The 23,076-nt window shown below is 41.5% G+C and overlaps 1 protein-coding gene across 2 annotated transcripts in view; it reads left to right on the top strand.

The window, feature by feature from the left end:
* The window catches only part of SERGEF (secretion regulating guanine nucleotide exchange factor), a 153,735-nt gene extending 138,281 nt beyond the window's left edge, over nt 1–15,454 (top strand). For both annotated transcript variants that reach the window (XM_064513110.1, XM_026092770.2), the window contains one exon: nt 13,292–15,454. In XM_064513110.1, coding sequence (XP_064369180.1) covers nt 13,292–13,405 — 114 coding nt within the window. In that variant the 3' untranslated portion in view covers nt 13,406–15,454. The remainder of the gene's footprint in view (nt 1–13,291) is intronic.
* The last annotated feature ends 7,622 nt before the right edge of the window (nt 15,455–23,076 follow it).

Genomic DNA, 23,076 nt, shown 5'->3' with positions numbered 1-23,076 from the left:
GGAAACGAATATAAAGCTGTTGTCGTCTAATTGGTCTCTGGAGACCCCTAAAATTTCTCAGTAGCAAAAGCATCCAGCTGCAGAGAGCAAGACCTATTTCTGTCCTTAAGAGCATTGGAAGTTTTCTAAAACTTAAAAAACAAACAAACAAACAAACAACCCCCCCAAAACCCTTTAAAAAACAATTAAGTGGTGTGGGAGCTGTGGGGTACTTAATTAGAGGGATCTCTCGCACAAGCTGTGAACAGGTCGTCTTCCCTGTTGGAAGGTGAGCACTTAGCTCGAGCAGCCCTTTCAGCCAGACCCACTGGCAAGGAGAAGAGGTGCTGAAAATTGGATCTGAGGAGATTAACGGAACCGTTGTTCAACACAGTGATTTAAAGGCAGTTCTAAACAGTGAAGAACTACTTGGTAGGCATAAAAAAAAAAAATCATTCCTGTTTCCTAAGAAACTATTGAAGTGTAATGCTTTTTCTCTATATTAATAGGCATGCTTATGCGGAAATCAGGAACAAACTCAATCCATCAGGCAGTTGAATAAAATGGTGAAGTCCTTTTTAAATTTAATTGCACACAACTTACTGCATTTTGAACCAAGCCATTCCTCCTTTTCTTTCCCAATTGTGTATATTTGAACCAAATGGCTACCAAAGATGCAGTAAAACTCTGAAGCCTGGTGTTTAACGAAGTGACGCCTAATGCAGCTCTGGTTGTCATACTAGGTGTGGTTGGTTGGACAGTGTTTTTATTTGTATACGTGATGTTTTGGAAGATCAGTTGGATTTTGGGAGTCTTGGTGTCTTTGGAAAAGGACAGTTTGTAAAGCATCTCAGGTTGGGTAGTTAGGATAAGATTTGTCTGCTTTAACTTTAGTTATGCCTGAGCCAGTCAGATGTCTATGGGCAATGGAGAGATGGGTAAAAGTGTGTTATAATGATTTTTCTTACTTCAAGTTATTTGCCATAGATGAGATGAATCCCACTCTAGAAGTGCCCACTTCTCTTGAGTGTGAAATGACTTACCTTCCTAGGAATAGGGTTTGCGTGTATATGTGCGCGCATGTGTTATACACCGTAGTCATTTTGGAGTTAGGTGAGTTGAATCCCACTTCCAGAAACTTAGATACTCCACATCAGTAGTGATCATTTGCAGAGAGATGTGTGCAGAAAAATAAATCATTGTTGTATGTGTTGCTGCTAACACGAGGTCCAAAAGCCTTGAGTCTGTCAAGCACAGCGTTCTGCAGCAGGTAGCCAGAGTGATGGGCTGAGACACGAGCGGGTAACGAAGCAGTGGCAAATGGGCAGCACAGCCTTCAATCTCTGTTTCAAACTTGGTTATCTCACTTGACTCTTGAAAGCAGGTTTTTACAATTTGAGCTTAACTCTCCGTGGCAACAGCCAAGATGCTGGCTGCTACGCACGTATACCTACATAGGTGCTAGGTACGTCTCCTCTATTTACTTATGCAATATCTGTAATTATATGTGTATATTCTGTATAATACCGTGTGTGTGTATGTGCACACAAATATTTTGGGTATGAATCCAGAGAGAAGACAAATTTAAGTACAGTATTACAAATTGTGTCATAACTTTTTACTCTTTTTTACAGTAAATTGATAAAGACAATAGGTAGCTATGGTCATCCTAGAATGCCTTGGCCTAGTTAATTCTCATATGGTTTGCACTATTTTTCCAATTAAGATTGTGGTCTTTTGTTTTGAGATCTTTTTGTATCAAATTTATTTGGAGAGCTCTAAAATGCAGATATTCACCAAAAAAAAAAAAAAAGACGCTCATTTGGAGTGTCATTAGTACTTAAATGATTTGGGAACATGAGACACTTTTGTTAAGACCTATTCTATTAAGTCACTTGGATACTTGAAAAATTGTAGTTTGTTTTTCATATCCCTGTGTAGTTTAAAGAAGCCTGCAAAGTCAAGAGAAGTGGCATTTTGTTTCCCCCATAAATAGAGACAGACCTGTAGTAAGTGATCTTGAAGAGTACAGATCTCTTGGCTCTACTGCACAAGAAATGTTTTTGTTACGAGTATTCAGGAAGCTTTAAGTTACAAGAGCTCTGACACTGCAGAGTCAAGAGAAAAACAGCTTTAATGAGACATCCAACATTGTCCGACTTCATTATCTTTATATTTGGTTGTTCTGTTTTCCAGCAGTTTAAAGAATAAATTCAGCTTCTGTCTAGTTCAAACTGCAGGTTAGTCAGAACTGCTTTGTTGAATCATTTATATTTATAGCCCTGTGTACATGCATGTATATCATATGTAGCTTTTCTTATTGCAAGCTGAAGCTTGCTGTTTCACCAGTTTTGGCTGATTTGATATTAGCCTTTTACACTATTTTCTCTAATATTAACTAACTTAAAAGCCTTTCATCCTATTACTATTTTCTTGTGAGTATTTGTCATAGTGCTAAATGTAACCTGAAATTTTAACTAATTTCTTCTGCCTAGTTTGCTATCTGTAGCTGGTCCTGCTCTCTTATTAGCCTTGTGCTAACTCTAACACAAGAGGGATGAAACTGCCTTTCTGTATGGACATGGGAAAGAACAGACGGACCAACACGTGGAGGAGACTCCGTATTTCCAGTGTCTCTGCTTCCTTCAAAGGAAGGAGAACAAAGCTCCTGAATCATTAGTTTGGTCAAATGTTCTCTTAGCAGAAGGAGTTAACGTTTTATTCTAAAGAATATCTTGGCATTGCAATCTCTGGCTGATATATTCCTTCCAAAAGGGTGCCAGCTACGCCTGTCTTCGTTCCAGCTCGTTTCCTCTCCTCCCTGAGGTTATGCAGAGGATCAGATGGGACAGGGCCAAGTGGCATCTCAGGGACCCAGCTTGCCTTCTCCGTTCTGGTCCTCCGACCTTCTGGAGCTGGCACCGAGTCTCTGAATCCCTCTGCCCATCAGCTGTCCTTCCTGTCACTGCGCCAAAGACAGATTTTACTTTCCAATCTCCAGTCCATACACCTGATGCACGAATGCTGTTTCACTATGGCGCTTACGCAGAGTCCAGAAAAATCTGCTGGAGCAGAAACTTTTCTCTCTAGTATTAACTGTAGGAGGTTTCTAATCTCATGACACTCTTTTGTGCTTTACTTCTTTCAAAGACTGACTCGGTGCATTCAGAAATGCACAGAAATTCAGAATTTAGGAGCAATTTACACTGGTGGAGCCAAGCTATTGAGATATTCCCAATGCTGTAGAGGAGATGTTGCTTCCTTTTGCTACTCACATCAACTCGAATAGTGCCCAAGCGACCACCTGTGCATGGCATCCCAGTTCTGCTGGTGTTTCTTCCCCTGTCTCCCTCACCTCTGGGGAAGGCCAGGCAGGAGTGGTGGGAAGAAGCCTGAGGACGTCTGACCTGCAGAGGAGACTGAAGGCAGTGCCCCGAGGAGAGCTGCAGAGAGAGAAGCCTTGCTGCAGCTCGAGTCCTTGCAAGTCGCTTCCTGCCCAAATGGCTCAGGAGTCGGAAAAGGTGTGTTTACACACTCAGACGTACTCCGCTGCAGGCTGAGGCGCTCTTCTGCCCTATGTGTTGCTTGAAATGATCATTTTTTGCCAGCTCAGTATTGAGACTGAACATCCTTTTTACAACAGGAATTACAGGATTGAAATTAAATAGTTTAGTGGATAAAAGTAAATGGGGATACAGTAAAATTTACCTGTACAGAATATAAAAAGATAAAAGTAAGCAGTGCCTTACCTTTTACCTGGAATCTCTATTCTGCACCAGAAATATAAGTCTGTCAAAATCAGTGTTGTTTTATGCTTGTACCAGATATCAATGGCAAACTCTCCCTTTGCTTAATATCAAGAAGCAATTCCTCTACACTTCACTCAACAGTCATATGTGATTTTTGAACTGATGTTCAGAAAAACAGATCCAGTCCTGCCTTCTGGGTCTTTTGTTTTGAAGCTGTCTGCTTTGATTTTCTTCCTGAACGTTTTTAATTCCTATGGAACAATGCTTTTTTTTTAACTGCATCTGACATTCTTTATTCTCCCATCACTACTTTTATATCCAGTGTTGACCATCTGCCTACTTTTTCCAGAACACTTACTAAAATATGATATAATACTTTACAAGTACAGCTGAAAAAAACCAGAGATTATATTCCAGAGGTCCTGGTCTACCTGGCTACTGGTTATCTGGGAAAAGGAGTTTGCTTGTCTCCTTTGACAAACCTTCTCTGGTTCATTACTTTGCATAATCTGCTTGACTGAATGATATGGCTAAAGTCTCCAATCTTTTTGTAACCCATAAGAAATGGGAAGAGACCAAAACATTTTGGTTCTTCCCTGCCGTAGACCCTGAAAACGCTCCCTGAAATCAGAGAAATGGCTGAGCTGTGTGGATGAGATTGAGACTGGGCAGGCTGTGGTGGTCTTATTGCGGTGTGTTGGGTGTGGATTTTTTTTTTTTTTTTTTTTTTTTTTGCTGTTAGTTTGCAGAACAATGATAGCTGATGTAGAGGGGAATGCTGGTTTTAGGAGGCAGCAATGTTAGTGTGGGAAGTTTAAATCATTTACTTTTTGCTCTTTCTCTAGATGCCCACATGACCAAAAAGTTGCACCTGAGTAGATCCTGAATTATCCCATTTAGCCCCCACCACAGTGGCGAGTACGAGGATCTTTATTTTAAAGGTGCAGAAACCGAGGCAGGCGCGTGATCCAGAGGAGCTTATTAGAGATGGGCGCTTGCGCTGCAGTACAGCGTGGTGCAGGCACACTTGGACCAGATACAGGTAGGCTAACACAAGTACAACAGCTGCAGCACAGAGGAAATTTAAGCAGTAAATCCTGCCCCAAATTGGAGTAAGTTCATCCTGAACTTCTTTTTACCATAGTTGTGCTGTGGCTTGTATCAAGCTAGCTAGTTCAAAGCTGTCAGCAGTATGCAGCTACTATTGCACAGTCACTGTTACAACTGCGCTGTGACTTGCATGGGAGCCGTAATCTAATCCTTTGCCTTATGCTAACATTGCAACTTGAAATTTTGTTGGACTGTGGCTCCCTAATGACTTCACTGCCGAGTTGCAGCTCTTTGCGTTCTGAGGCGGCGGTGGCATAGCTGTAAGAAAGTCTGCTGGGGTGAGTGGGAAGAAGAGTACCGAGAAACTCGGGGACCACTTATTTCCTCTGCTTTTCTCTTTGTATTTCCAGCTCTTTAGCTAGTGACACCCTTGGGAGTTCTCCCAAGACTACTTTGTTAGGCATGGAAAACCTCCTTGTTTGTTTAATATCAACAAGCAGATTTTTTAGCCTTCACTCAACAGTCACATATAATCATATCATGTCTCAAAGCTTGACCAAAATGCAGCGTTGCAACTGGTGATAGAAAAGGGAAGGGAGACAATCTGAACTAAAGCTCATTTAAGCCCAAAGCTATTTTACAGGAGTTTTCCATTTGGAAGGCTTGCACATCTCACTTCTCAGTTCTGAGTTATGCTGAATTATATGTTCCCCTGCAGAAAAGGACATCCTCAAAAATAAGCCCTAGAATAAAACAGAGAACAGGTTTTTGTTCATTGCAAACAGTCATTCGGGGAAGAGAATAGCCTTCAGATAAGAAGAAATTGTAAGCAAATGTGGCCATGTGAAGTATCTTTTTACCTTTTGTTGTATCATGAGTATTTCTTATAAACTGCCAAGGGCTGACAGCCATATATAGCCTGGATTACATGATCACCTTTAAAACTATGTCCATATAAATAGACCAATGTGTGATAGAAAGAATTGCTTTATAAAACCTGTTGGTTGCCAAAGTATTTCCAAAATATTCTTTTCCTAGCTCTTCCTCCTTGAGAAGAGGATCACTGAGAGGTGCCACTAGGCTCTCGTTTGCTGCTGCTTGTCTTGCCGCGTGTACCCTGGCTTGCCCTGCGCTTCGCATGGTGCTGGCTGAAAGCTGCGGGTAGCTGTGGTGCAGCTGGAGGAGTCTGTCAGATTCTTGATCTGCGTTCGTCACTGAACTTGTTATCATCCGGTACCTTTCCTGCGTGTGTGCTGAAGACGGCCTTCAGTTCTAGGCCTTGGAGGTAACGTTCTGAGTCGTAATGAATCATACCTCTCCCCTCCTTTTCTTTGTATGATCATTTACATCAGTTTGAAGTGTCTATAAACCTGACACGGTGGTACTTTGTACCAAATACATGGGTGCAGATTGCCATGGGACAATATGGAAAAACACTTCAATGACTCAGATGCCTCGTAGATGTTGCTTTGTCTATTTTATTTCCCATGGACGACCTCTTCCTAAGCCCTTAATGAGAAGTGTTTTCTGTATGTTCTGTTTCACGTCCTACAGAAATGGCCTGAGGCTGCAGTCTCTGTCTCCATCTCTGTGAAGAGATCATGATGCTCTAGCCCTGGTCACGCAAAGGAAAGCACTGACACATTGAATCCGTGTCATTTTGAGAGGCAGGGATGAGAGCTGGGTGAATGAAAGTCACTTTCTGCTGTGCCCGACATTCTGGTGGAGCATACAGTAGTGGCACATGGAAAGCCCTGAGACAAATCTCTCTTAATAGCTAGTTTCTGTCAGGCGTTTTTGTCTGTGCTTCAGATAGCAAGAATTTAAACATTTCTTGTCTTTTGCAGGTGCAAAAAACAAGCCTTTTTTAATACTTAACCCTCTCTGCAGTGCAGCTGCTTCACGTATGATATAACCATCACGTGCTGTCAGGGGACTGTGCTACATGTTCTCTCTTGCACGAAGTCGTGAGCTCAGGTTTTGTTCTGTGTTGAGTTAGAGGTATTTTCCTGTTGGGAAGGAGCTGAAACGTTTGAGTCATACCTAAAGGAGAACCCTGTGCAGCACCCGTGAGCTTACTCATAGTGAGTGCAATTTGAGTTTTCTTTTGAAAACAGCAAAATGAAACAGTTAATCCCTGGAGTAGCTGTTCTCTTCTTGCCACCTACACAAAGCAAAGCAAACATCTTGCTCCTTGAGACCTGCAGTTTCACTGCAGAAACCGTAAGGGTGCAGCAGTCCAAGGAATCTGTAGTTGCAAGTGTGTTGTTTTTGATCTTGGAATATAGTTCTGCGAACTTCATGTTTTTGACAGTTTCCAAAATGGCAATACATAACTAAGAAAGAAAATAAAATTCATCGGAAACTAGCCTGAATAATAACCTAAACCCTGGCCTGTTTGATGTAATGTGGAGTGACTCTTTGAGATAGATGCATGGCAATTTGTGCGGTGACCCGTTCAGCTCCTGCCTTGAGGTGCCCTGTGAGAACGGTACAAAATTTCCATTGTTACTGTATATTAGCAAAGACACTACTACCGCTGATGAATGGGTTCAATTATTTGCCCGATGCTTAAAAACAATGTCTTAAAAACTAGTGCCTTGTATGAGACTGCAAAATGCATTTTTTCAGTTAGTCTTACTGTGACTTTCCCTATTTACCTGAACTAACGCCCTCTTCTCCCTCTCCATTGCTGTATGTTGGGCTCCATCCCCAAATTTAGTTTACGGGCCATACCAGATGTGGCATGCTGCCCTTCGTTGTTCTCTGGGAAATTGTTATAAACATAATGCTTCTTTCTCCTTCCCCTTTGGTAGCTCTCAGCTATTTGTATGCTACAATAATAAGGATAGAAAAGATCAGCTGTACCCTGTACTGCTCTTGTTTCTGTTTGACAGTCGTGGGATAGGTACTGATATTGAAGGAGAAATTAGAAATTAGGTTTTCACAAATGAAATGAATTTGAAAGTAGATTTGCAGCCTTATTGCTCCACTTTACAGTACTCCAGATACCAGTTCATAGGTCATACTGGTCATTTTGTACACTCCAGTTGGTTTTCTGTTAGGGTAGCTGTTAATTAGGTATTTCTGACAGTTGGCCTAGAGGCCCTGATCCAGGTTGAAGACTCTGCTGTATTACACAAATATGAATAGAGAGAAGGTCTTATCAACAAGACATTGCTTCTGCTGTGAAAAAATGATTCACGTAAGGTTTTAGGTTAGAGAACCAAGCTGGAGAGGTCCGTGCTCTGCAGGCTCTGTGCCTCTGTTATGAGGAGCTGTTTGAAGGCTGTTGGCAGCCATCAACTGGGATCGGGATAAAGCACAGGCGCGTGAGCTGAAGTCAGCTGGTTTTCACTTGGGTAAAACTGCTGCTGGGGGGATGGAAATTAGTGCTCCAGGTCCCTTGTATGGGGAGAGCTGTTAATGACTTAAAGATGGAGCAAGGACAGGCTATGCCTGCAGGGTGACTCTGAAACCAGCTTATCTTTAGCACTGTGCCTTTGTATTTAATATCCAAAAACGTATGTTTTTCCTTATCTGTATTTTGTATGTTAGCACTGCAATGCCTGTGCTTTTTATCCAGCTCAAAGACTGTTACATTCCCTGAAAAATCAGGTCCAGGTTTCTGAAGCTGATGGACCTGAGCTGCTTCAGCAGCGATTGGAAGGGCTGCCTGGAGTGCAGAACAGCTTGTTCCTTGAAAATGTGGGTATAATCATAGCTCCATAATAAACTTAGTATTCTGCAAGTCTCTTAGTTGCTTTCTACTTCTAGAGATAGTATATACTGTTTTGAGATCATGCCTTCCTATATACCATTTACCAAACTTTGCCTTTAATAAGACCTTACAGAATGCTGAGACTCCGCCGTTAGCTGTTAATACCCATTTCCATGCTCTTCTGCAGAATGAATTGATATTCACTGTGTCTTACTTTCTAATAACATGAATCTTTTCCACTAGTGACAGAATAGTTGCTAGCAAAAATATTAGAGGGATATTTTTTTTCTTTCCTTTTGTTTTATGTGATATCCTGGAAAGCCAAATGTCCTGAAAAGGTAGGAGAACCTATTTAGTTGTGTTTTACATCAGCTTAGAAGAGGTGTGGTTGAAATCTCCTTGTGTGTGATGCTGCATTGTTCCTTGTGAAGTTTTAAGTGCTTTCAAACAGTCCAACGGGGATCTTTGAGACACCTCAGTTCTGTTCTTGGGTCTATCCCCATTCCATTTTAAGCCATTTGACTTGCTATAAGTTGCTGATCTTTTGCCTACTGTAACTTTATGCATAACCATCTGTACAGTAGAGCTAATTTAAGGTTAAGCGAATATTATCTGAGGTATCCGAGAGTATTGCTAAGAGCGCAGAGCCTGCAAAACAGAGCTGTGCCAAAATGTTTCAACAGATCCTTAAAATGCAAAGCTATCTGCTGAACAGTTTGGCTTTGATAAACTTGGATTGTCTTTAAAGCAAACCTCTGGTTTTGCATGTGTGGTTGGAAGAGTGGGAGGAGAGAAATGGAGAAGGGACAAGCTTTTTAAGCTTGCAGTGTTAAGCTCCCAGGGTGTGATGACTTAGAAGCAAACTGTTTCTAGCCTGAAACCGGGCTGCAGTGATGTTTGAAGCTTCCTTGAGTTAGTGAGCTTTCTTTGCTCTACCTTGAGATTGGTTGTAAGGATGTGATTTATTCTGCCTATCTTCAGCTATCTAAAGATCATCTGGTCTTCTTCTAGAGTTGGGGGAGTGAGAGAGACTTGGTTCTGACACTGGTGCGTAGATGAGATGAATTGCTGATAGGAGAGGTGTAGATACCTCCGTTGACTGTTGAGGAAATCCAGAGGATAATCACCTTAGCTAATCTGCCTGATTTCTAGGTGGCTCAAGTTAAATGCGGTGAATCCCACCCAGAGTGTCTTAGTTGCTCATATTCACTTGTCTTGTCTGAAGAGCAGAGTGCTCGATGACGAGGAGTGGCTCCGAAACCTCCAGTTTTCCCTGAAGCCTGCCCTCGGAAGGCAACACAATACAGCTTAAAATAGAGGTGCTTTTTTCCAGCTTAATCAACCTGTGGATTTCGGTTGTCACTTGAGTGCCCCTCAAGACAAGCCTAGGTAATTATTGCTGGTGAAAGGAAGGCAGTAGCCCCTTCTTGCTTTGCGTGACCAAAGCAGACAGGTTTGTCAGTGTTTTTTTTCATATGAGGCTCGTTATGTTTCAGACACCAGCGACTAGTCAGGGATGTTTTTATGTTCACTTGTTTTGTACATTTAATTTTGGGAGTGGAGGAGTTTGGGGAAAAAACCTGGATAGTCTTACTCTAGACGGAAATTACTGTGCTAAGTGAAGTTCCCTTGGGTTTTTGCTGGGTTGCCATGCTCATTCTGTGGTTTTATTTGAGTATTTAGGCTTTAAAAGGGAAAAGGTGGATGCAGTGTGTTATGCCTTTGTAAAAAGGTTGCTTCATTTAACCCACTGACTCAGAGCAACTTTCTCCTTCCTTCTCTACCCCATACACAAATCATTAGATTTTACAGCATGCTGCAATGCTTGTTTTAAATTCAATTAGAAGCAATTTGTAGCTGTATTAATACACATCATTCTAATGGTCTTTCATCCTAGGAAGGTTGTCTGGCACAGACATAAAAATTGGATTTTCTCCTGCAAGCAGGTAGGCTTTTTGGGGCTGTTGAAATTTTTACCAGCAATAAACTATGAATAGGAGCAATCAAAAAGAAAACAAACAAACAAAAAAAAAGAGGGAGGGAGGGGTCAAAACGAAAGGGCTTCCTTTGTCCAGAGACTAGCCATTAATTCACCTTAGCGAAGGCCCTTCCTTTCCTTCTGTGTCCTTCCTTTTATAGGTACTTCATCATCTCATGGGACTTCTGTTCATATATCTGTTTGTCCCCTCCTGGCCGGTGTCTCCGCAGTCATTTTGCCCAGCCATCCTGCAAATTTCTTTAATACAATGTTGCAAAAGAGGAGTCCTATGGTTTTTCTGCAAACACTATTTTCTCCAAAACATCTCTGGGATCTGGTCTTTTCTTTGAACAGACCTTTCTCAGGGTGTTCTTCAGGCAGATGTGATATGGCATACTTTTTATTTTCGCAACAGTAATTCTCTCCTTTTTAGCTTTCCTGACATCTGACTTAACATGCCTGAGATGGTTATTGTGGCCTGTCATTTCGTATCTGTCAGCTGCCCTTCCTTCCCTTCGCATTTCTGCCTGGCTCTCCAATGGTGTACATGGCCTTTTGTATAAGACCATTCACAAACCATAGTTACTTTTTCTTTTTTTGTGGCCAGATATCACTCAGCCTGTTTCAGGAAATTTAGAGCTCACTGGAGTCATGTACAAAGATCTGTCTGTTGGCCCTTCTACATGCTGGCACAAATAAAAGCTGTAAAAGACCCAGTGAGTCTTGCCTTGAGAGATGCTCTTGTCTGTGGTTTTCCTAGCTTGTAAATTTTTCTGTGATCTTTTCTCAAAAGTCACTCAACTAGATATATTATCAGCCTGAGAGGCTAATATCCTACTGTTCTGTTTCTTTAAATATTTATTATACCATTAATACTCCATCTAGCTGTCTGTAATTCAAGGTGACCAAAAACCTGCTGATTTCCTCTCTTGTTCTCATGGGGCAGGATTAAAAAAAAAAAAAAATCCTTCAGGCAGATGAAGTAGCAAGTCCCCATACAAACAAATGAGCCCGCTGCATTTACTTGTACTAATTGCTAATGGTCTAGTAACCAAAAGCTTGCCATAGTCATCTCACTATTGTAAAAGCATGTTATATTCCCTTTTCCTTGGATTTGGAGGTTTTCCTGCTCTGAGTAGGCTCGCTAGGTGGGTTCTGCACGTTCACAGCTGTGCAAAAGGAGACTCTTCTGGGGCGGATGGGGCTTTTGTCTTTGCGTGTTTTTCCTGAGTAGCTGTTCTCTAATGGTGTCTTCTACTTTGTGATCTCTTTTTCCTGGTTGTTAACATTTACACTAATAGTTGTACCCAGAACCTTACAGAAAACTTTCCACGGACGTCTTATTTGTTCCAAAGGGTGATCTTTAAATATTATGTTTAAATGTTATGTATTGCAGATTTACTAAGAGTTTTGTTATTTTTTTTCTGCAGCGTAAGTATGTGCGCTTGTGCTAGAGCTTGGGCTGTTAGTATTGCGCATACACAGCCGTGAGACACTCTGGTGCCTTGGAAGGGGATAAGCATGCCAGAACTGCCCTCTTATCAGGTGCATCTAGCTTACTGTGACCTTCTAGTGGTATTGCGTTGTTCTTCATTTCCATAAAGGTTTTAAGAAAACTAATTTTCATGAAGTTTGTTTAATTACATCTGATTTTAGTAACATTTACACTTACTCTTAGAAGAAGAGAACTTCAAAATAGTAATATGTAAAGAAAACAGATGAGAATGAAACATGCTTTGGTCACATGAGAGAAGGATGGTCCTGCTAACTTTGGAATAAGCTGTTTCCAAATTTTGAGAAATAACATGATTTTAGAGCTATGAGTGGGATTAAATTTTTGAATTTTAGCTTTTTTCTTCTCATTATTTGGACTTCAGAATGGTGCTTCATGCTGTTATTACCTGCTGCTACTCAAAAATACCAATGGCATCAGAAACATGATTATGTTGCAGATGGGTTTCTTTTCCATTACAGAAATTCACAGGCACAGTCTGACAATCAAATAAAGAAAGAAAACAAGGAAGAAGCATCTCTTGTTGTTCAGAGTAAAAGAGATTTTTCTGTGTGTATTTTCTCTTGCATGCCAGCCATTTATAGAACAAAATTTACATAGCGTGCTTTGAGAAAGAGTACTATGGGGTAATAATACGTGGATCATGATTTGGGATATAAAAGAGTAGATGTTACAAAAATAAATAAATAATGAGGGAAAACATGAGTAATAAAAGTGGTGAAATAACGTCAAAGCATGTAGGAGAGATATGATGAATAAGAGTAAGGCAAGTTGTCAGCTATCTGTATTTAAAGAAAAAAGGTGAGATGTGAACTTGAAAGCAAGAATGAACTGTAATTGTGCTGCTCTGCGACTCTTACGTTCCCCAGTCCTACGGATCATGCTGTGTGAATTGATTAAAGTTGCTGGGCTTGGTGCATGATAGTAAGTTTTGCTTACTAATGGGAACTTGAAAGAGAGGCATCCCAGATCATTTCGGGGAAAGTCTTTAAAATGCTGAGAGATTTCTGTGGGCATTGTATAAATAATGAACAGTATTTTTTACTAAGTGATTTTCAAGCTTCTCCATTACTTTAATCTCTCTTATACTTTGTTAACAATATGGAACAAGTTGGAGGAGATGTATTATAACTCATTCTATTTCGTTAAAGCTTTCGAGAGAACCAGCACGTTTTTCTCCATCTTAGCAGAATTTATTAGACCCCAGTTAGAAAATGACTGAACACATCTGCTTCCCAAAATTAATCAAAACTGTTGTGTCCCTCTTGTCTCTATTCAGACTTTCACATCCTCTCTTTCAGGTGGCTGCTGCTTCTCCTGGGGATGGAACGAACATGGGATGTGCGGTGACGGCACTGAAGCGAACGTCCATGTCCCGAAGCTGGTCGAAGCTCTTGGTTGCGCAGAGCAGATGATAGTCGGGTGCGGGGCAGGGCACTCCATGGCTTTCTGTCAAACTCCGCGTTAGACTCGCCGCTCCAGGAACCACAGCATCACGGATGGGGACGTCTTTGCAAAGGGTGGCTCAGGAGGGCTGCGAGAGGATTACCTATAATTGACACAATAGTCTGAAGATGCAGAGGAACTTTGTTCCAAAGCCAAAAGGAATGATGCTTAGAAAGCTATTACATAAAGACAAACTGAAAAAAAAAAATATATATATGTATATATATAAAAAAAATTATTTCATGGGTTCTTTTCACAGGAATTGTACTCACAGGTAGAATGACAAACATTTTGCTTTGATGCAATACCAGTGAAGAAGGAATGACTCTTCCTTGTTCTTCTGAGATGTTTTTGGAAGAGGAAACTGACTGCCTAATCACTGATCATCAGAGTCTAAATTCTGTCTGAGGAACTAGTGTGAGGAGGTGAACACCCAGGGCTACTTCTGCTCTTTTATTTTTGTATCTTTGTCATGATGAATATATGTAGCACCTGCCAACTTCTGCCAGAGTAGTGAGCTCCCAGAATCTCTGAAAACCTCATTTGCATCACAGAGAAGTGTCAGTGGACGTAAATATATGCATGCACATTTCTTTAAACAGAAGGATCAGGATTTAAAAGAACGAAGGAGGTGTAATTTAGAAAGCTGACAAAAGGGAGAAAGCAAGGGCCTTCTGAAACTATCTTGATTAAACTGTGAAAGGAGCAGCAATTACGAAGAATTATTTTCTGTACCAGGCACCAGTTGATTGCAGATTTTCAGGGATGCAGATCCACCACAATTTTCATTAAGTTGCAAACCAGACCTAAAGTTTTTGAAGCTAATACTTTGGGAAGAAAAGCCTTTAAGAGTTTTTGGAAATGATAGAAAACTTGTTGAAGGGCGTAAGTCAGCTGTAGCAGTTGAGGACAGCTGGATCCAACATAGCTCCAGTGGTTCTAGCTGCCTTTGAAAAGGAAGACCTCCCAGTCTAAAAGGAAAGTTTCTACCAGTTCTCCAGCCTACCAGCCTAAAATGCATCTCACAGTGGTCCTGATAATTTCAGGCTGGTTCTCGCATCTGTTTCTCAGCCGAGCTGAGTTACTGTTCAGAGCATGCCCACAATGCTTGCTCCAGGTGAGTGCTTGGCAGAGGGAAGGTAGGCCTAACACCTGTTTTGGTGGGAGAAATGGAAAAGTGTAAGTTACTTTCAGATATTACTGACTGCTTATACTAAGGAGAATTTTGGAAGCTAGTTATAAAACTTTTGCACACACATACAGTGGATGCCATTAGACTGGATGCTTACCACCCACGATAGTTAAATTTGCTGTGGTGTTTGATGTATTCAAAGCTCTAAATATAGAGAATACTACTGTGTTCTAAGTGCACCTTTTAATGAGCCCCACTGTTGCTAAACAGTGGTTTATTTTTAAAGCAAGCTTGCCAGGGAAGGAGCCTTACAAAATGCTAGGAGAAGGACTCTTAGAAAATAGGACAGGAAAACTTTCTAATGATGTATCAGTTCAGTCATGAGGAGGAGGAATTATGGTAGTAATATGCTCTGTGAGGATATCTTTTCCGCTTAGTTTTACAGTAGTCATAGTTCATGGCCTTATTTTCAGATGCAATATCTTTTCTGTTGAATGGAGAAGAAACTCAAGCTGACTATGAAGCTGATTATAACTGCATTAAAGACATTGAAAGAAACATGAAAATAATAACAAAATGGGTGCTCTGCAAAAAATGCAGAATGAAGCCTTCTGTTGTGATTTTTCTTTTTTTAAATCCCTGTGTTGGTTGTGGCTGTTCATGGTAATATATTGCTCCAGGCTGCTACCTCTTGCACTTTTTCTTACCTGAGGAGGTTGCTGTTTATTGATTCTCCCCCTTGCTGCTTTCCAGATGCAGCAGTCTCTCTGATATATGCACTGAACAGTTTTGCATACTTTTCTGGCTGTTGTCTTTGTCAAGGCTTTTACCTTCCTTTCCCTCCAAAATCCATGTACTGAATAAACATGCTATCCTGTTTCAGTAATCCTGGCCTCTGAATAATTTTGTTCCTTGTTTTGACAGCAAGTACATGTCCCCTCGAACCTAAGAGCTACTGTATTGAACATGTTTTGGTTGTGTATGCTGTTGTTGCAGTGCAGTTCAGAGAAACCGAACCAATTATGTAACAAAGAAATGCGACTTGGTTGTATGAAATGTTTTTCACTTTTTCAGATCAATAAAATGAAAATGCTTTTGAAAGGTAAAGAATTACTTGGAGTGATGAGGAAGTAAAGGAGTCCTTTAATTTTATTTCCTGATCCTTTCCTGGTCCTTTTTTGGGGTTTCATGTCTGCAACTGTTCTTAATCTTTGAAAGGGGGAGAACTGCACTTTCTCCCCTTTTTTGTCTTGCCTATATAGCCTGAAAACTTTGGGGAGGAATGGCTTTTGTCTCAAGAGCTTTGCAGCTGGTCAAGACCTCTAGATGCTGCTGTAGTACAAAATGTGAATAGTAATTCATTGTAGATAGTACATGGATGAATGTCAAAAACAAGTTGTTGCTCATTCATTCAGAAATTAATACCCTGTTTTGTATGTCAGTATGCTTTGTTTGCAGAATAAAACCTTGTACAAAATCAGCTAAGACTTTCTACTGAGACTTCACCCGTAAGGAAGGGAGCAGACAGCGTAAAGCTGCCAGGCAAGTGAGTAGACCCCCTTCCTTGCTGACGTCCAGAGAGGTGAGGGACTGTTTCTTGTTGGTGTCCTGATGAAAAAGGTCAGTCTCTGCGAAGCAAAACGCAGAGCCAGTGTGCTGTGCTAATGCCTCTGGAACAGCAGTGCATGCAAAGACAGACCTATTTATGCAGATCTTCAGCGCTAAACAGAGCAAGCCTGTTCGTAAAGCTGCCAGGCAAGTGAGTAGACCCCCTTCCTTGCTGACGTCCAGAGAGGTGAGGGACTGTTTCTTGTTGGTGTCCTGATGAAAAAGGTCAGTCTCTGCGAAGCAAAACGCAGAGCCAGTGTGCTGTGCTAATGCCTCTGGAACAGCAGTGCATGCAAAGACAGACCTATTTATGCAGATCTTCAGCGCTAAACAGAGCAAGCCTGTTACGTAAGCATCCCGCATCCACATTCAGATGCAAATAAACGGACAAGGTTGGTAAAACACACAAACACTGGAAAAAGGTAAGCAAGTGTCTATACAGCCTTCCCCCTCACGCCCCGGCCCATTTTCTGAAAATGAGCAAACCTGCCAAGATGGTGACATTCATGAGAGGAAAAAGATGAGCTGTAATGTAAGAGCTTTTCTGGAAAGCAGGTTGTGGGTTACTGACCTTCAGAGGGCCTTCAGGCTCTTGGGTGGGGGAGAAGGAAGCTGTTGTATACACTTCTGTTGTTTGAAAGTCATAGCTGCAGTTATCACTCATACAAGCTCTCTGTGTACCTGTGCAAGACCCTCCCATTCCATTTTAAGGAATGTTGGAAGGAAGGAAGATATTTGTATTGTTTCAGAAGTTCCTCTTTCTTGAAGGATTTGTTTAAGCTGTTTGTGTTACTGATGTTATTTGTGTAGCATTCCTGATTGCCTTAATACTTTTCTGCTTGGAATGCTGGACCCTATACTGGAGTATCTGAAGGAATTAGTGTCTTTGTTTGAAAGAAAAGTTCAGTCCTACCTTTCTTCCCTTTTGCCCCCTCACTCTTTCTTTTCTGCCACTGGCTTCCCTCCCCTACCTGCATATCTTCAGTCCTGTTGGTGTCTCTAGTTCTTGCCATCTGCAACTGCCATGAAGGTTGTTTCCTGCATGAGTGACGACGGTTTGATTGACTACATGGCTGAGCACTGGGAAATTGGGAGGTGGGAGGAAGAATGTGATTTGATTTTTTTTTTTTTTTTTTTAATTTTGCATTTTGTTTTGGGAATCATGAGACTTAAGGATGAGGATGGAAAACAGACAAAGGAGATCAGTCAGAGTGCACAGAAGAGAGATGACTATGGGATAACATTTAAAGGAGTCACAGTCAAAAGCCTGAAATAGTTGGTGAGCTAAAACACAGGGAAAAAGGAGGGCAGAGGGGAGGGGGTAGCCTGAAAATACAGATGCCAAAGACTGGGTAATCACAAAGGAATAGCAGCATTCCAGCCCTCCAGTGCAACAGAAGTGTGATGAGGGGCAAGCTATTGTATTTCGAGGGCAATGTTGTTGTAGTTTATTCCTCCATGCATTTACCTGACTTTTTAAAATTAATAATATGGGTCATTGGCCTGCACTGGGTTTCCTTTCTTATTCGTAGGACATCTTGAAATTTCCAGTTCTCTTCGGTAGGGACAGCAGCGTCTCTGTTCTCACCTTCCCATCTTGAAAATCTTTAGCTCACACCTGGGACCTAATGCAGCACCTAATCACGTCCTTATGAGTCTTGTCATCAAATCCATGCACTCTGGATCAGGGTCTTACCTGACTTAAGCAAGACTTAAGTCATTTGGGGATTTTCACCTCTTTCACCCTTGTGTTAGAAATCAAGATGATGGCAGATCTTTGTTGCTAGAGTTGTAATGTTTTGTTGTTTTTACCAAGTCCCCTCTTCCATTAGAGATTTAGATATCTTTAAAGCAGGTGGTAAGCCTTGTGCTTTTTATTTTAGCTGAATTTTTTAAAAGGTTCCAGAATTTTCTGTGAGCATTTGGGTAGCATTTGTGGTGTTTACTACCAACTTATAGTTCAGAGCAGCTGAAAATTCTGAGAAGGGAAGAAAAATACTTAAGAAAACAGAAGACTTGCTTCCCAAAGACTGAAAATGGATTGCAGTGTTTGGCAGATAATCATCTTGTGTGGTTTTGATTGCACTTAAAAATGTGCACAGTAGAAAACTGGGGCTTACACGAATGTTGCTGAAAACTGTAGCTGACACAAAAAGAATTGGAGATTTGAACCTTTAACATACCAATCTTTTGATTTATTTTCTTTAAAAAATTAGTAGTGTTTTTTGCCTGTTTTTAACTTGTGCTATTTTTACTTCCCTGATAAGTACTGGTCGTAGACACCTTGCTCCATGATGGAAAGAATGAAGAAATAGCCCTGAATTAAATACTTGGGCTGTTTGGAAATGGCCATCTGTTAAAGAAATGTCACAAAAAACCTACTGCATGCGCCTTCGAAGTTCATTGGGAGAAACTGCGTGTGTGAAGCCACTGTTATTTTATAAGCTATGTAGAGCCAGATACCTGAAGGAACAGTAAGGGACGTTCTCTTGTTGGTGGTGCATTTCATTCGAAGATTCATCCTCGTCTCTGCTCTTGGTTGGTTTTGATGCAGAGGCAGTTTTTACCCATTCCTGCCTCTGTGGAACATGGAAGGGGAAAATGCGGCTGAGAATACCAAGCAGTGGAGATGGTCTCTGCATGTGTGAATTGTGACCTGCCTGAAACTGTGTGTCACATTGTGGGAGAGTGAGGAAGCCTAAATTTACAGAGTACCAGGAGAACACATTTTTCAGCTTGATTGGAAACAACAGCTGCAGCAAAGTAATTATTCCTGAATTAAAACTGGCCTTGGGGGTGAGTAAGCTCACAGCTGACATTTATTTTCGCAGAATTCCCACAGGCATTTTTACCTTTTGACAGAACCAGGAGCAGGTCAGATTTGGGTTCCTTTTCAGGTGAACCTTTGCAGTTAGAGGGTTAACATCAGTCTAAGCTGAGTTCCTCTTTTAGCTAGCCTCTCAGCTTGTTTTCATGCTCCTCTATTTTCAGATTGCTTTGCTATGGGCCATCTTGATATTCAGATGCAATGCCATCTTGGGGAAGTTTTGTCTACAGGGTTTGGGATCACTGACTTTGTCAGTGGAAGTTGCAGAATTTCAGTCCGGTATGACTCCAGGACTCCCTGATTATCGTCATCTTTTAAGTACGTTTGAGCACTTTGCTGTAACACTATGCATTTTTTTAATTTTTCATTTCAAAAGTGGGTCCAGGGATCAGAAGACTTTTCATGTTCTGTCACAATTTTAGTTTTCTGCTGTAAATGACAAATGCATTTAGCTTTTGTTTTGTTTTTTTTTAATGATTTGAATGCACAAAGTCCTGGTGCCTACAGCTGAGGAGTTGCCAATCAGTACCCAAGAGACACTATCAGTTTTACTGTGTGGGTGCTTATTCAGTCTCCATAGTAATCCTCTGCTTTAAAGTAGAAAAGAGAAGGGATTTCTGTAGGGGCATTGGGCTCTCCTGCAGACAAGGAGGAGACACTGTATGTGCTGCGTAATGGAGAGAAGTATTTCTCTGTGAGTAGTTAGTTTATAGTAACTATTCCTATGTAAATACTGCTTTTCATCACTTTACCTCAGAACACTTTAAAAAGAGGACGATGTCGCAGATGCTGAGGCACAAAAAATGGAAATGTCCCAACTGAGCTGTAACCCAGCATGTCTATAGCAGCCAAGAATGAAATTCCAGGTCTCCTGGGTCCCACAGAAGGCTTTGCCTTTTAGGCCAGTGGTCCTTGATGTTTCCTATAGCCAGGCCTCACTGCTCTTGCTTCCCTCTGCCCTTGCTCTCCTTCCCCCATCCACGTGGACAGCTCTTTCTTCACGCACTCCTGCCTCCTGCTTTCAGGAGCCACTTTCCAGAGCCATCCCATGTCCTCCTGCCCATCTCCTGTTTCTTGTGCTGCTGCCACCCCTTCTCCAGCCCCCCACCGGCACCAACAGCACAGCTGCAGAGTAGGTCTCCTGTGCAGCAGCTGAGCCTGAGCTCCAGCTGTTTGTCCAAACACTGGGGCCACCCACTGTCGGCATCTGTGTGCTGGCTATGCTGTCCCTCTAAAGCCGCGCTGGTGCCGAGGCAGTAGAGGTACTTATGGGTGATGCCTATGCTAATACACTTGCAAGACTTGGTTTGTTGCTAATTCAGGAATCCTTGAACTAGGCTCCATGGACAGCAGAGATGCTCATGAAAACCCTGGAGCATGTGCTCTTAGTATCTGGCACCTGGAAATGTTTGGACCTGAATAATTACAGTTTTTGAAATGCTCAAGTGAATGCTGAGCATTGAAAACCTGGCCTTGGCAGCCTGAGCCAAAGAACAGATCTTTCCTTGTGGGTAGATGAATGTATTTGGTTTTAAGATATTTGCTTTATCAGATAAGAAATTTGAGAGGTGCAGTGTTCTGATGTATCTTCTAATTTGAAGTTCATTTTGAATTCAGATTTCACACTCGAGCATGATTAAGCATTTATGTTCCCAGGAGAGAGAAATGTTGCTCCTACAGTCCTAGATGAATGCAGAGGCTTTGGGACCTCTGAACAGACAGGTACTTTACGCCCAAACTCAAATAAATGAGTGACTTAAAAGTAACCTGCATAAATTAAGCACATTTTCATGAAGTACCGTTGGTTTGTGTTTGAGTTTAGAGACAAAGTTGCTTCCAGGATATATATGGAAAGCAGAGCAGTGGGCTGCCTTGTTTTGAAACTATGAAGAAGATACGTGAAGTGGCAGGGTAATAACTGCCCTTGTTTTTGCTTCAGGTTATCTTTTATAAGCGTCCCTTTCTGAAGGTCCTTGCCTTAGCCCGGCTTGCTCTCTTCTGTATTTCAGTCTGCTCATTTGTTTCAATGATGTATTTTCTTTTCGGCCCTGAAACTTTAAGGAGAGAGAAGGCAATTTATGTGAAAAATCACGTTATCCAGATTAATGACTGCTGCACTTGAATGTTATCAGAGCGGTATTAGCTAGATTCTTTGCTGGAGTGAGAGAACAGAAACCACTTTTCAGGTCCTTGCTGTCTGAAATAGCTGTTGTGGAGACAGTTTCATGTGTTGTGTTGGTCCAGAAAAAAACTGATACCTTCATGCAGTCAGAGGATAAAGCTGCATGCGTGTATGAAGTATGGATGAGGTTTTTTCTTTTTCTTTTCTTTTTTTTTTTTTTTTTTTTTTTGATGTTAGCAAGTACTAAACCACTGTAATCGATGGTGGATTTCAGATGAAGGTTAAATACCCAGTGTCGGGGTCCAGTAGCTGAGAATCCATCTCTGAAAGCTGAGTTGTCAAAGAAAGGAACATGGATGTTCATTACTGAATGTGTTTCTGCTCTTATTTATGATGATGTGAATTCAGAAGTAGTGGGTGACGTTACTGGAAGCATGAGCTTAGGATCTAGCCACGTGTATACTTCCAGCTCTTCTATCAAAATAAAGCCTTTCCAATCCCATCACAGGAGGTTGAAAGAATCAGTGTTTTGATGATAACACTATGGCACAACCCTCTTTTGATATAAAAGAGCCAGGATGATGTGGTAACTTTCTCTTGGGGTTCAGTGCCAGGCTTCAGTGGCGACTCAGGTCTTTCTGAAATGTTGCAGGCGTCTCCCTCTTTCCCCGAGTGGTCAGGGCTGCCTCTACCGCTGCTTGTCATACAAAGGGCGCCTGTGGGTCACTGATGGGCCTTAAACTTCAGAGCATCTCCCGGGGTGGTGGATGGGAAGTGTGCTTGTGTTTTGGAAGGTTTTATCGAAATCTTCTGAAAGACATGGTGACCTCAAATCAAATTAAGGCAAGAAGTGTACCCAGACAGAAGTGGAGCTGGTAGATGTGGCAGTGTGAAAATGACAGTAGCCTCAGGGCATACATACCTGACCTGCTGGTTGCAGTGAAGGCTCGTATATGTGCAGAGGGCTTCAGGAGGGAAAGACCCATGTGGGATTTATGGGGCTGAATAGTTAGTGTTGCTTGTGGTAATAAGGAATGTGAGCAGCCTTCACACCAGGCCCTTGAGTAATAGTGTTAGATAGAAAGTCTGTTCTGGGTTCCCAATATGCTGTAAGAGGCAAAGTTGTTCATCAGGCAGTTTTGGAGCCTGGATTAGCTTGCATTCTGGAGGTAAAAAATTGCCCATTTATCAGCTGAGACTAACAGCATAGAAATGGGGAGGAAAAATGCTTCTCAGGAGTGAGTCAGTGGAAGTAGGAATCAAGCATGCTAGATCAAAGACTGCAAAGGAGCTGCTTTTTTTTTTTTTTTTTTTTTTGTACAATGTTCAAATTCGTATCAGCGTTTCTCTTATTCGTAAAACATAGCTTGAGATCTTCCTTTCTTGATTTTTCTTTTGGAGTAGAGTTTGCAAAGACAAGGTCCAGCTGCAGTCCTTTTTTGTTTATAATTTAGCACTTACTGGAGCCATGAGTCTCTTCCATTTTCTGTTTTAATTTCTACTTCCTTCAGACCTTAGAGATGGTTGTACTATTCCTTTACACTTCTGTTCCCCTCAGCAGTCCCAGATGCTGTAGCTTCTGGCTGGAAGGTTGCCAATTCATTAAACAATCTCACATGAGGATAACGATGCATCTTTCTTTACAGAAGTACTTTACCAAAAATGCTCAAGCAACCAGAATGCTCTTGACGCACAGTTCATAATTGTCATTTCTAGGATCTAAAATGATGTTCAATACCATTTTGTTTCTCAGTTCCTACTGCTGCATGTTTTGTGTGGCAAATATAAAATGTGACTCAGACACCTGGATTTCTTTCAGGGTTTCAGATCAGATGTGCTGCCGAGGCTCAGTGAAGAACACACAAAGGATGGGGCCCAAAGAAGTAAGAAAAACTGAATTCATTTCATCAGCTAAAAAGACAAACTTTTATTATTGGTGGGGAGGGAAAGG

The sequence above is a fragment of the Dromaius novaehollandiae genome, chromosome 5 (assembly GCF_036370855.1).
Source record: "Dromaius novaehollandiae isolate bDroNov1 chromosome 5, bDroNov1.hap1, whole genome shotgun sequence".
NCBI lineage: Eukaryota > Metazoa > Chordata > Aves > Casuariiformes > Dromaiidae > Dromaius > Dromaius novaehollandiae.
This window is presented reverse-complemented; position numbering and strand designations above follow the sequence as displayed.